General features: G+C 43.7%; 1 protein-coding gene across 8 annotated transcripts in view; it reads right to left on the bottom strand.

Moving 5' to 3' along the window:
* Nucleotides 1-14180, bottom strand: part of KLHL3 (kelch like family member 3) — a 299223-nt gene that overhangs the window by 116907 nt on the left and 168136 nt on the right. For 2 of the 8 annotated variants that reach the window (XM_086411753.1, XM_086411750.1), the window contains exon 1: nt 9407-9860. The exons of 5 other annotated variants lie outside the window; for them this stretch is intronic. In XM_086411753.1, the coding sequence (XP_086267879.1) occupies nt 9407-9420 (14 nt within the window). In that variant the 5' untranslated portion in view covers nt 9421-9860. Of the gene's footprint in view, nt 1-8547; nt 8634-9406; nt 9861-14180 lie in introns of those variants that run through there. One more of the 8 variants, XM_086411749.1, reaches the window with a different exon arrangement.

The raw sequence follows: 14180 nt of genomic DNA on the forward strand, positions 1-14180 counted from the left end.
TTTTGCTGTCTCGTACACCGGGTTATTGTTACCATCTTTCTAAATTCCATATATATGCATTAGTATACTGTATTGATGTTTTTCCTTCTGGCTTACTTCACTCTGTATAATAGGCTCCAGTTTCATCCACCTCATTAGAACTGATTCAAATGTATTCTTTTTAATGGCTGAGTAATACTCCATTGTGTATATGTACCACAGCTTTCTTATCCATTCATCTGCTGATGGGCATCTAGGTTGCTTCCATGTCCTGGCTATTATAAACAGTGCTGCGATGAACATTGGGGTACACGTGTCTCTTTCCCTTCTGGTTTCCTCAGTGTGTATGCCCAGCAGTGGGATTGCTGGATCATAAGGCAGTTCTATTTCCAGTTTTTTAAGGAATCTCCACACTGTTCTCCATAGTGGCTGTACTAGTTTGCATTCCCACCAACAGCGTAAGAGGGTTCCCTTTTCCCCACACCCTCTCCAGCATTTATTATTTGTAGACTTTTGGATCGCAGCCATTCCGACTGGTGTGAAATGGTACCTCATAGTGGTTTTGATTTGCATTTCTCTGATAATGAGTGATGTTGAGCATCTTTTCATGTGTTTGTTAGCCATCTGTACATCTTCTTTGGAGAAATGTCTATTTAGTTCTTTGGCCCATTTTTTGATTGGGTCATTTATTTTTCTGGAGTTGAGCTGTAGGAGTTGCTTGTATATTTTTGAGATTAGTTGTTTGTCAGTTGCTTCATTTGCTATTATTTTCTCCCATTCTGAAGGCTGTCTTTTCACCTTGCTAATAGTTTCCTTTGATGTGCAGAAGCTTTTAAGGTTAATTAGGTCCCATTTGTTTATTTTTGCTTTTATTTCCAATATTCTGGGAGGTGGGTCATAGAGGATCCTGCTGTGATGTATGTCGGAGAGTGTTTTGCCTATGTTCTCCTCTAGGAGTTTTATAGTTTCTGGTCTTACGTTGAGATCTTTAATCCATTTTGAGTTTATTTTTGTGTATGGTGTTAGAAAGTGGTCTAGTTTCATTCTTTTACAAGTGGTTGACCAGACTTCCCAGCACCACTTGTTAAAGAGATTGTCTTTAATCCATTGTATAGTCTTGCCTCCTTTGTCAAAGATAAGGTGTCCATATGTGCGTGGATTTATCTCTGGGCTTTCTATTTTGTTCCATTGATCTATATTTCTGTCTTTGTGCCAGTACCATACTGTCTTGATAACTGTGGCTATTTACCATCAATGAAATCTGATCTGAAAACCCTCCACTTTGTCCCTGTGGGTGGTGGACAGTAGAGCAGAGTGGGGATGGTCTGCCCCAAACACTGCCCCCAACCCTAACAATCTTAAAAATGAAAGTTGGTCTTCAAAATTAAACTATAAATTAATACACATAAAATCTTATAATAGTTATGAGTTATAAACAAAAATACATAAACTGTAAACATTAGGCCCTCTTTCATGGCATGCCACCTCCCACAGCCTTTTCTCCTACCCTCCCCTCTCCTCTAAAGTCCAGATCTATATATCTAGTATCTGAACTGACTCCCCAACTTAGATTTTTCATAGTAACTTATACTAAACTGATGCTCCCCACCTTCTCTGAAGCTTGCTCATCTTTCTGTACTCTCTGTCTCAGAGTCATACCCAACTACCCACTCACCTACGAAAGGCAGAAGTTGGGATATCATTGGATGTCTTCTTCCCTCCCTCTCTCACTTCACATACTACCACAAGTCCCATCAGTCCTAGGTCCTTTAAAGTCTCTCTACCCCATTCCCTAGTCACTGCCACGACTTCAGTCCAGGCCATCAGGATCTTACCTGGGTTGGTTACTACAGTAACTTCCTCCTCAAAGACTTCGGAATGATCTTTACAGAATGTCAGTGTGCATGGCACGTCCTATGTGAAACCTCTCACTGGTTCCTCACTGCATACAGAAGAAATCTCAGAGACCCAGCCTGGTGCTTCCTCATTTCATTGCTGTCCTGAAGACTTTTTGTTACTCAAGTACTAAAATATTCACAATTGCCTAAATATACCAAGTTCTTTTGCCCTATCCCCACCCATTGTCCCCTATGTCTAGCTCATTTTCATCAACCCTCAGACCTCTTGCTGACGGTCTCCCACTTTGCAGGCAGATTCTTTACTATCTGAGCCACCAAGGAAGCCCATTAGTAAAATAATTAGGAAGAGATGAGTCTTTACTATGTCTTTAATATAATTTATTAGTAAATCACATAATTTTTAAAATAAGGGCTGTATTTAAATGACTGACTCACAAAATTCTTAAAAATTTAGCAAGCAGCTCTAGCAAGTGGGTGAATGCTGGTTCTTGCATACCACTGCCCACCCTAGATTTTGAGCTCCATAAGAACCAGGATGGTATCTTATTTCCCTCTATATTATCAGCCTATGGCACATGGCAGGTACTCAGTAAATTATTATTGAGTAACTGAATGGACGGACAAGTAAATGAGGTATAACTACCAACTATCCCATCTTTTCTCATATCCTCTAAAATAATTATAGCTTTATCCCTCTCAACTTCCCTCTCTGTCCTTCCCCAAAGGAGGTGGTAGGGGGAGGGGAGGAGCTTTCTTAGCCAAACTAGTTTCCTGCATTGGTGATACAGAATCAGGAAGCTCTTGACAGGAAGCGGGGTGGGCAGGGGTAGAAGAGAAAGTCACACTCCTCTAGAGAAGAAGGAAGAAAGCAAGAAGAGTTACTGCCTGTTGCATTAGTTCTTAGGCTCTTTCCATCACTAAGAAAAATCCAGGCAATGAATAGAAAGGACAATAGCATGCATGTCAGCAAAGCAGGAGAAATAGAAACCTCTGAGCATCTAACTGTCCAGATGTGTTTGGGGAATCTGCCAAATGAGGAACTCTGGAGCATCCAGGGTGTGAGAGAATGGAGAGGAGAGGAAAGGGGAGTCTAAGAAACACTGTTGAGAGTTAAGAACTGCATCCCTGCTGAAAGTCTTCAAGAGATGCAAATAAAGTTCAGGCAGCATGGGCCACACTGATAGAGTCCAAACGCATGATGGTCAAGCTATAAATGAGACAGAATAAAGAGAGGCAAAGTCACCTACGGGGGTCAACACAACTCTGTGAGTTGGAGGAAGGCTATGCCGAATGCATTAAAATCCCTCAATAAAGAAAATGTCCTTTAAAAAAAAAAAAGGTAAGAAAATTTCCTTTAGAAAGGGAAATTGAAAAACAAGAATCAGGCTGAGAAAGCTCTTGGTCCAGCTCACCCCACACTATGGAAGAAATTATTTAATCATCAGATAATCATTAGGTTCAGCCTCATGTCAGATCCCTGCTGTGGAACTTGAAGCCTATAAACACTCAAATGACCTTACTCAGTCCCCAGCTCCCAAATGCGGCCTCTTGATCAAGTTGGCTTCCCCTGTGGCTTTCCTTTAGGAAGCAAGAAAGTGTGGTAGCAGGCCCTCAGGAACACTGTGCCAGTAATACTTTTCATCACAAATTAATAAAATGACACTCTGACTGTTGTACCTCAGTTTCTCATGATGAGTTCATCAGCATGACTCCACTTCTTCAGGTCTGGGCAGCAAAGGACAAGAGAAAATTTTGGAACCTACCGGGCTCTGGGTAAACTAGCTCTGGGAGAACTAGCATATTTCTCAATCCTAAAGTTCAAGGCCAAAATGACCCAATTGAGATTTCTGCATCTGGATGAATGAACAACCTGGCACTTGAAGATACCCAAGTAACAGGACTCAGGGTGTGATAGTGCCGCCCTGTCCTCAAGGAACACCCCCACACACAGACTGCTACAGAGCTCCACATTCTCCTACTTTTTCACTTGGGCCACCTCAGTTTAAGCATCAGTTGATTCCCCGCAACAGGCCACATGGACCCAGGGAAGATAATGCATCAGTAAGCTATGGTTCCTGGGTAGTAACAGTTAACCGTTTACTGAAAGCTTACTTTACCTCTACTATCTCATTTTATCTTCAGAAGAACCCTATAAAGTATAACCTCCTCAGGCACTGAGATAAAACTTGTCCAGAAATCCCACATAACTACTAAGTGGAGAACTGACACTCCAGACCCATGTCTAATTCACTCCAGGGCCTATGCTCTTCATAGCAATGTCCACTGTCTTGGGATAATGTACACAGCCCAACAGGCCAAGGGAGACTCAATCCTTATGATCCACTCCCTGAGGTTCTTCTTGGTGTGGCCAAACTAAGCCAATGAAAAAAACTGAATCCCCTAGGACCTGTGCCATGGCACTATTTCACTTCACTGATTGTGGGGAACTACAGTATGTACTGGAGTTAATATTATTAATTGGACAGAACTCAGACAAGCCTGCCATGATGCATCAAAGCTAGTCAGCAGCTGCTGCCATTCTTGTAATGTGCTCTTTCATAAACCAGTTCAAGAACAGGTATGTTACTAACCACATTCCTAACAGTCCAATTCACAAATAGCTTCCTTCCAAACCAAGAAGGCAATCACTTCAGCAGGCTGGGTAAAAATGCAAAATATAAGAAAAACATGAGTTCAGACAGACAGAATGAAACAAGGGGAGAGAAAGACTGAAAGAAAACACAGCCCTCATTATGTGGCCTTTTGGAAGCCAAACTTCTCTTAGGTTTGAATAGGAGAGCTGAACTCTTCCACGTGTGTGGCTTTGATAGAGTTCACAATAGACTTTCACAAGTTAAAAAGAAAAGTCCATGAAAGCAGGGCTGAGAGTCTGAAAACCCTTTTAAATTACAAAAAGTTACAGATTTGTAACTTGACCACCACTGAACTTGATAGAGAAAAAAATTTAAGAACAAAACATGTTCAAGTTATTTTTTACACAGTGCATCAATGCTCTTTTCAGTCTAACCTAGTTTCAAGGTTTATCCAGAAATTGAAAAAAAAAAAAAAAAAATTAGGTCAATTCTATGATGGCAAATTTCATCAAATAAAATACTTGCTTTAGAAAACTTACCCCAAAATGTTCTTGTATAGATGTGTCTTAACAATATAAAACCTAGCAAGCAGCAAAAACCTAAAAGCTCAAATCTGGGTATGGGGAAATCAAGAGGTTTCTTCCAACTGACTTTGTTTTCTTGCAGTTGAAAACCTTGCTTCACCAAAAATTATTTCCAAAATGGAAAGTTTGGTTTCAATTATCATGGTTGAAATGCACATATGCTTCAGGCGGCAGTGATGCCCAAAAATTTCTACAGAAGTTTCCACCCATGCCTTCTATGGGTGGGAGAGGGCTGAGAGGAAGAGAAAGCCTGGGGCGCTGAACACTTGCTCTTCCCTGGGTCTTTCCAGGGATACACCGGGTGTTGTAAACTCAGCGTTTGGAGAGACTTAGCTGCCTACATCATGTTTTTGTTTTTGTTTTAATAAGATCTGTTTCTGATCAAGGATGGAAAAATAAGCTCTCAGGGTTCTAGGAGCAGGCTGTCCTCCATAAGGATGAGCCATTCTCTCTCTTAGGACTGCTCTCATAAATTCAAGGCACAGTGTTGGGCACACAATGCCCCTTGCAATAAGAGGCATCCTGATGCTTCTGATAAATAAAACCACAATTTTAATAAAAATGGACAGCCAACATCCCCCTTTTGTGATGCTTCTTCTAAAAGTTGTGGTTCTCTGCAATTCTTGTGAATATCCCAGAGACTATGCCTGGAAATTTTTTTAACTGTGGTAAAATACATGTAACTTGAAATTTACCCTTTTAAGAATATAGTTCAGAGGCTTTAAGTATGTATATGTTCTTGTGCAACCATCTATTTCCAGAACTTTTTCATTTCCCTAAATTAAAACTCCATGCCCATTAAGCATTTCTCCCTCTCCCCAGACCCTGGCAACCAGTCTACTTTTTGTCTCTATGAATTTGACCATTCTAGATACCTCGTATAAGTTGGGAATTTACTGTAATCCATCCACAAGGCTAATTTCTAGAACTTAAATGAAATCCCAGTAGCCAAGCTACTGTCATTTTCAATGTGTTCTACACACACACACACACACAATTTGTCACTGTAGTGATGTCATGGCTCCAAACCACCAAGGCATCTGAAGCCTCAGGGTGTCTATAAAAAAGAGGACTAAGGTAAGGCTTCCTAGGTGGCACAGTGGTAATGAACCTGCCTGCCAATGCAGGAGATGCAAGAGACTCGAGTTCAATTCCTGGGTCAGGAAGATGCCCTGGAATAGGGAATGGCAATCCACTGCAGTAGTCTTGCTTGGAAAATTCCAGGTGTCTTGTGGGTTACAAATCCATAGGAATCAGAGTCTGACAGGACTGAGCACACACGTGTGCACACACACACACACACACAAGTGTTGATGAACCCTACAAGAGGAAGTGCTAAGCCCTATGTGGTATCTCACTGTGAGGAGACAGTTCAGATGGATGCAAGATGATGACCTGATAGCCTCTTAATTTTCTCATGGGAATGGTCCCACAAAATCTGCTTTGGATTATAAATATATGAAGGCCTTGAAATAAGCCTTGGTTAGTATCCAAGAACAAATCATGGAGCACAGCAGGGTAATAGATGAACACTAACAATAATAGCAACTACCATTTACTGAAAACTTACTCTGTGCCAGAAAAACTTACTAGGTGCTTTATCTATATTGCCTCCTTTGATCTTCACAACAACTCTATGAGATATGGATACTGTCTCTCTACATCAAAAAGAAATATTAATTCTGAAAAAATGTGACACACTCAAGGTCAAGTTTATGAAATAGATTCACCGCAAACTCTATGTTACCCCTAAGCCCATGTTTTAATTAATAGCCTTTTAAGGTAGAAGTTATTTTCAAAACCTCATGGCAAAGAAAGAAAATTGTTCATTAGAAATCTCTTGGCTGAAAATTCTTAATGCTTAAAAACAGCCCCAATTAAGCTTTAGCAGGTTAAATGTAGAACAAGACTTAGGATCCCTCCAGTCTCTGGAGGTCTGACATGTGATCCTAGGCCAGTCACCCAGTTTCTCTGGCCCCAAGTTTCCCAGGGAACTTGTGAAAGAAGCCTACTTCCTCCTTTTCTCCCCTACCTCAAAGCATTCCATGGGGTCAATTACCCATGCTGAGATAATAAGGCTGATAGCCAAGGATGAACCTACTGGCCAGAGGTTTCAATAGCCTCTTGGAGAGGCAATTTTTAGTTACTGGAGCTTCTCACAAAAGTCAGCTAATCCGCAAATAATTATCTAATACCTACTATGTGTCCAGCCATACTGTAGATAATGTGGAGTATTCAGAGGTACAAGCAACATTCTTGTCCTTGAGGACCTATCCCCCACTATGGGAACTTACAAGATATATGAAACAAAAGCACAAAAACATCTTGTGGGTGGGCCTGTTATTCAGTACCCAACTATGAGATTCAAACTAGAAGTAATGAAATTAGGAAGAACATCTGCCAGAACCAGAAGAGCTTAAGTTTCCAAGACAAAGTGGAATTTTAAAACAGCCTTGATAGATGAGTAACTTTTAGAAAAGTGAAAGCAAAAGGCATTCCAGGCGAAAGAAACTCTGGAAGCTAAGGATCTGAGTCTGGATGTAGTAGTGCACAGGATGAGCGATCACAAGAGAGACCCATAGATCTCTCAGTAGGGGTATATGAGTGAGCAGTAGGAATGGAGACTGGAGCCAGATTTCAGAAGACTTGAATGCCTGGCAGGGTAAGCTGGTCTTAGAGTGGGAACAAAAGGTAGTGAGCTCGGTGACCTGGTGAACACTGGAAGCTGCAAGGTTTGGATTTCTCTGCTTTTGATAGAAGGAAAGCAAAAGAACACGTGTAAAAACTAGAGGTTGCAATGCCAAAGACCTCAGCCATCCCAGTTGAAAGGCACCAGAGTGCTGAAGAACAAGAGAGCTCCTAGGAGGCCAGGGCTCATTACATTTTGGAACATAAAACTGAGAACATAGTAAGTACCCCAAAATGCTTGGGAAGCAGTGTTCTGATCTACTGTTGCTAGTCTCAAATGGACCTTTCAGTCCTAATATATAAGCAAACAGGCTTGATCTAGAATCTCTAAACCTCCATTCATATCACCCCTGCCCTCTGTTAGCTACTAGACCAATAAGAGAAGGTGAGGACACTGTACACTTCTGCCCTAAGGAAGCAGGCTTTCAAATGCTCTGTCACCCAGGGGGCTACACAGAATCCAACACTAAGCTCCTGTTGCAAAGGACACTCAAGGAGAGACACTCAACCAGCAGTACATTCAGTCTAAAAAGTCCCAGTTCTCTTCCCAGGAGTTACGTCAAGAGAGACAGCCCCTGGGGGCCTCTTCAGACAAGAGGACACTATGCAATCCTGCCAGTCCTAATGGGGTTTAGAGAGGTTTAATGACATCATTTGCCCCCATGAGATGTAAGACTGGGGACAATCCATGCCAAAGAAATTGTTTATTGAGGTACACTCTAGGCATTGCTGACTTAGTTGACCTGTTACCCTTTAACCAGCTGGTCACCACCTGAATCAAACTGGCGACTCAGAGCACCAGCCCTCCTCCCTCAGGGGTCCACTGGCTCTTAGTCTTCTCACCTCAAGGAAAAGGCAAGCCTCATTCTCCACCAGCTGCAGACTCACAGAATGAAGAAGAGACGTTTTGGCACACAGAGAAGTGTCCCGCCCCTGCACCACACTCAGCACCTTCACAATTAACGAATCAGAGCCTCAGATAACAGCCTTAAAATGTATTAAAATGCATGGGACTGCCAGGAAAAAAATCTCTCGCTAGTTAGATCCAGCTCAACAGAAGTACTGAAATTCCCTTCTGGTAATTTCTATTTCATAAACCCCTGATGAAAGTAGCAACAGTTTCTCTAAAGAATATAACTTCCACTATCATTAGGAAACTTTTCAATGCAAATGGAAAGTTCCGAGCAAGTGTCACCTGAATGGATTTCTCTCCTTCTTACTTGAACTTGTGTGTGCATACAGGTATACAAACACACACATACACACACTTTTAGGAAAGACATCAGCTTGGCATGCTTGTTGACAACTTGAGCAAGTACTCTATGCCAGGCCAGCCCTGCTATGACATGAAAAAACACCCACCAAAGAAAAAACACCCCGGGGAAGGTAGCCAGGAAAAGGAAACGCCTCCTTGAAACAGCCTGATACAGCCCATGCTGAAACTCTTCCCAAACACCAGTCAGGAAGTCACTTCTTTCAGGGTGCTCCGCTGCCCTGCAAACCCAGACCTGTCTCTGCAGAAGCCAGATCTCTGGGGAAAGGGGTTTCCCTGGTCTGACTCTGCTGCCGGCTGGGATCCATCAGTGACCAGGTCTTCCAACCCTGTCTAACCAACGTCAATACAAAAGCTGGTGGCTGCAGCGTGAGTGCGTGTATACATACACAAACACACATACACACACACTTATACACACATACATACCTTTCCCCGTCCATTGTGTGAGGCCCAGCCGGGGTGGCAGCTGCTGAGCTGTGCCTGTACCGGAGGATCCTAGCTCTGTTCTGCTCGGTTCTCCCAGCCAACCAGCAGGAGATCTGATCAGCAGCAGTGATTCAGCATGGCTGCAAATGAAGCCACCTCCCTCTCGATCCTCCTTCCTCTGACTTACTCTCGGCAGCTTCTACCGCAGAATCAGCAGCAGCAGAAAACGTCTTACCCAGAGCTCCCTGCAGCCCTTTCAGCTGCTAAAAGCAGCAACCCACTTGCTCCCCCTCCCCCGCAGGCTTGCTGCTCCTCCGTCTCCTAGGAACAGCGCAGCAACAGCAACCCAAGTGCAAGGCCACCTTTCCAGCCGCTTCCACATCTGCCCAGGCATCCCCAGGCGACCAGCCGACCCCAGTACCTCCTGCCTCCTCTGCCTAGACTGAAAAGACTTGGGCAGTTCCTCACTAGCCCGAGAAATATTGGTCCCCTCCTCCTCCCCTGCCCGCATAGGCTGTGAGTCTGTCAGCCTGGCCAGATTGCTGGAATGAGGAGGCCCCTCTGTGGCTTCCAGTGGACTTTATCCACCTGGGGAAATTGACTTGTAGGTCACAGCTCATTTTCCAATTCCTCCTCCCAAACTCTACAGCAGCTCTCAGAGTCTGATAGATGAAGAGAAGTTAGGGTAAAAGAGCCTGATGGAACCGAGAAGAATACAGAAAGAAGTAAGAAAAAGGGAACTGAAACAAATACTATTTGACTGCAAGAGGCTAAACTGCAGTAAAGCCATCACAATGGGACCACATGCATTTATTTCCCCAGGCCATAAAGAAAGACCATAAGTCCATAGCACAACCCTAAAACACCTTCCTAAAGTCTCTTATGTTAAAATCTGACTTAAGCTGTAGCTCCAAGCAGTCAGTCTCCAACTAAATCCCCCATCTCCAGTCAAAGACCTCTCACACCCTGGCATCTCCAATTGCCTTTCAAGCCTCAATTCTGACCCACCTATGTGAAAACGTAATGTAGGGGGCATGCTGGAGGCTGGTCTGTACCTCATAGCCACAGTCAAGGGGCATAATTGGGGCAATCAGCCACTGGTGTTTGCGTGTTCAGTCCCCGTCAGTTGTATCCGACTCTGCAACCCTATGGGCTGTAGCCCACCAGGCTCCTCTGTCCATGCGATTATCCAAGCAAGAATACTGCAGTGGATTGACATTTCCTCCTCCAGGGGATCTTCCCAACTTAGGGATCAAACCCACATCTCATGAAGCTCCTGCACTGGCAGGAGGATTCTTTACCACTGAGCCAACCTGGGAAGCTTAGCCACAAAAATGGGTTAAGAAACTTCCTTGATGCCTCAGAAAGACCACATGTGAGCATCTCTATTCTTGGAATCCTCTGTGTCACGTCTCTGCTTTTCAGGACCCATATTACCTACCACTAGCTGAGTGACTTTCAGTAAGTATTTTCCCTACTCTCGACCTCAGCCCCTCATCCATAACGTAGGGTCAAACTCTAGAGTCCCTTTCAGCTCTAAAATCACATTACTCTAAAAATGTCTTAAATGTTCCATTTTCCTTCTCGTTAGCCTGTAAGATTGTTTAAGAAGAAATTTTTACTTGACTGTAAAGTTTTGAGGGGGATTTAAGGAAGATAATACGAAGTATGTGAAAGTATGAGGGATACTTGCTGCTGCTACTGCTGCTGCTAAGTCGCTTCAGTCATGTCCGACTCTGTGCGACCCCAGAGATAGCAGCCCACCAGGCTTCCCATCCCTGGGATTCTCCAGGCAAGAACACTGGAGTGGGTTGCCATTTCCTTCTCTAATGCATGAAAGTGAAAAGTGAAAGTGAAGTCGCTCAGTCGTTCCCAACTCTTAGCGACCCCATGGACTGCAGCCTACCAGGCTCCTCCATCCATGGATTTTCCAGGCAAGAGTACTGGAGTGGGGTGCCATTGCCTTCTCCATGAGGGATACTTAGTAAACCTATTATAGTTGTAATTTTGACCTGTTAAATTTCTTCACTGCCAGAAAGACTTGAGACCATAATGAGGGAAGCCAGACACTGAGGTAACAGAAACTAGGAATAACTTAAACTTTACACAGCCTCCTGAACTCAAACTGGCTAGCATGTTACTCTCAAAGATTACTCCCCACCTCTGACATCACAAAGTCCTCTTAAATAAGGCCATTAGACCACTACCCAACTCATTCTTTCTCAAGTGAGAAGGGGCTCAGGAGATTTTATTTACACCCTACAGCCCTGTATCACTACTTCTTCCTTTCACAACAATACCCCTCCTATCTTTCTCCCTCTGCCCCTTCCTCTTCTAATCAGCCTTGTGGCTCTGCTCCAGATATTTCCTCTTGAGGTGAATCATAGGGACCAGAAATTTAACATCACAAATAAGGAATATGAATCCCAGAATCCATGCCAGAGTGCACACATCAACCAGGAAGATGAGTGGATGATTCATAAAAGGGATACGAGACTAAGATAAGTCTCTCACAACTTCATACCCCTAGTTACAACCTCACCATATAGGAAAGGGTCGGGGGGGGGGGCGGGGGGTGGCGAGTGTCACATGAAACAAACCAGACAGAAATTTTTTGAAGATCAGAAAAGTAAATACTAAAGGACCAAGCATATTTCAGGTCTCAATATATTACAACTCTTGAGAGCCAGTATAAAATCTTTACACAATTTCCTTGCAACCTACTTTTGCAGTGCTAACCAACGTCACCACAATGCATATGTTGAAGCCATACTGCTCTCACCTGCACATTATCCTCCACTCTATCCATGAGAGAGACGCTGAACAGACTTCTCGGAGAAGGGCATCAAGAAAAGAAAGGCAAAGCCAGGGTCAGAGCTGAACCAAGAATCAAAGTCTCCAGACTCCTGGCACAAAGTTGCCATCAGAAGCTCCTCTACTATCAGTGCTATACTTTACACTTTCCACTTTATTATCCAAGCCTTCTCTGGGCCACAGGCTGAAACTGCTTGCTCAAGGCCAACTGTCCTAACTGGATTTCAGATTAAGGAGAGTCACTATTAGATTCTTGCAATAGAGGAAAGCCAAAGGAACCAAAGTAGTGCCTTCCTGGAGGAAGAGGTCCCATGTTTGGAACTTCCAGCAGTAGGGTCTCACCTCCTTGCTGGGCCTCCTCCCCATACCCAAAGCTTCTCCCATAGCCTGCCAACAGTCCCCACCTCTCCATTCCAGAACCATTTACCCAACCATGTACATCAACTTTGTTCAGAACCTTCCAGCTCTGTGTGGCTGAGGAAAAAAATCATGTGAGGAGAAGAAACTTTCCAAGTAGGTTTGGTCTAGAGAGTTCTTTTTTCCACACTCTATCTATCCACTGGGAGCCTGTATAGCACAGCTTACCTGGAGGCAGTAAGCACGGCCCATCAGTCTTCCTTCTAAGTGTTTTTTCCTTCTTTTCTTGCTTTTATCCTCCTTCTTCAGAGCCTCACTCTTGCCCAGAAAATCCCATGGGCAGAGGAGCCTGGTAGGCTACAGTCCATGGGGTGGGCAAAGAGTCAGGCATGACTGAGTGACTTCACTTTCACTTTCAAAGCTTCAGTTCCTCACAACTGCAGGCACCAGAATACATACATGTGCATCAAAGCCATCTGGTTGAAAGTATAGGCATCAGGGGATCAAAAGACATAATGAAACTTTCTAGGCTTATGGTAGTGCTCCATATCTTGACTGTGATGATACAATTGCATACAACTACTACATTTTATCAAACTAAACACTGAAGGAGGTGAATTTTGTCAATTATACCTCAATAAACCTGGGAAAAAGAAAAATACCACAGTACCAGGCTACACCACACATCTATAGAACTGGGACCAAAGGAGCAGGAATTTCAGCAAACTTCATCAGTTCAGTTCAGTCGCTCAGTCGTGTCCGACTCTTTGCAACCCCATGAATTGCAGCACGCCAGGCCTCCCTGTCCATCATCAACTCCCGGAGTTTACCCAAACTCATGTCCATCGAGTCGGTGATGCCATCCAGCCATCTCATCCTCTGTCGTCCCCTTCTCCTCCTGCCCCCAAACCCTCCCAGAATCAGGGTCTTTTCCAATGAGTCAACTCTGCATGAGGTGGCCAGCGAACTTCATAGGTGACACTAATGCACAGCTAAATGGAAAGCCCACAAAGAAAAGAACTCAGGCCATTAGAATCAGTCAGACCAGGCTCTGAATATACTTACCAGAAATATAACCCTTAGCAAGGTACAAGTCTAAATTTCCTCATCTGCAGAAAGAAGATAATAATGGATAATAATAGTACCTACCCCCCAGGGTTGTTAGGTTTCAAGGCTATCAAGCACTTAGCAGAGAGCCGGGACTGTAATAAGCACTGAGTAACCATTAGCAGCTATAATTTGCATTGCCTATGCCAATGCTACCAAACTATAGCTCTGTGAGTCCTTAGTTTTGAGGTCGAGAAGTCAGACAGGGTACCTTGTGCCAGGAAGCATAGCCCAGGGCCTCTCCTGGAGTTATTCAGTGGTCCCTATTACCAACAGGTCACCAAGGACCAGGCAACACTAAAGTTAAATTAAGGCCCACCCACACCTGTATCACCAAAACTTCCCCTCAGATTCCTGACTACTTTATGAGTAGACTCTTCCTGTAGCTGCTTAGCAAGCCCCCAGCACAGCAAGCCAGGCAGAAAATGAAAAGGAACTCAAGGTCCAAAAAAGTCAAAAGGTAAAGAGAACAGCATCTTATCCAGAGATGCCTGGC

Source organism: Bos grunniens, chromosome 7 (assembly GCF_055505025.1).
Source record: "Bos grunniens cultivar Pamir isolate PY7600 chromosome 7, Bosgru_T2T1.0, whole genome shotgun sequence".
Lineage (NCBI taxonomy): Eukaryota > Metazoa > Chordata > Mammalia > Artiodactyla > Bovidae > Bos > Bos grunniens.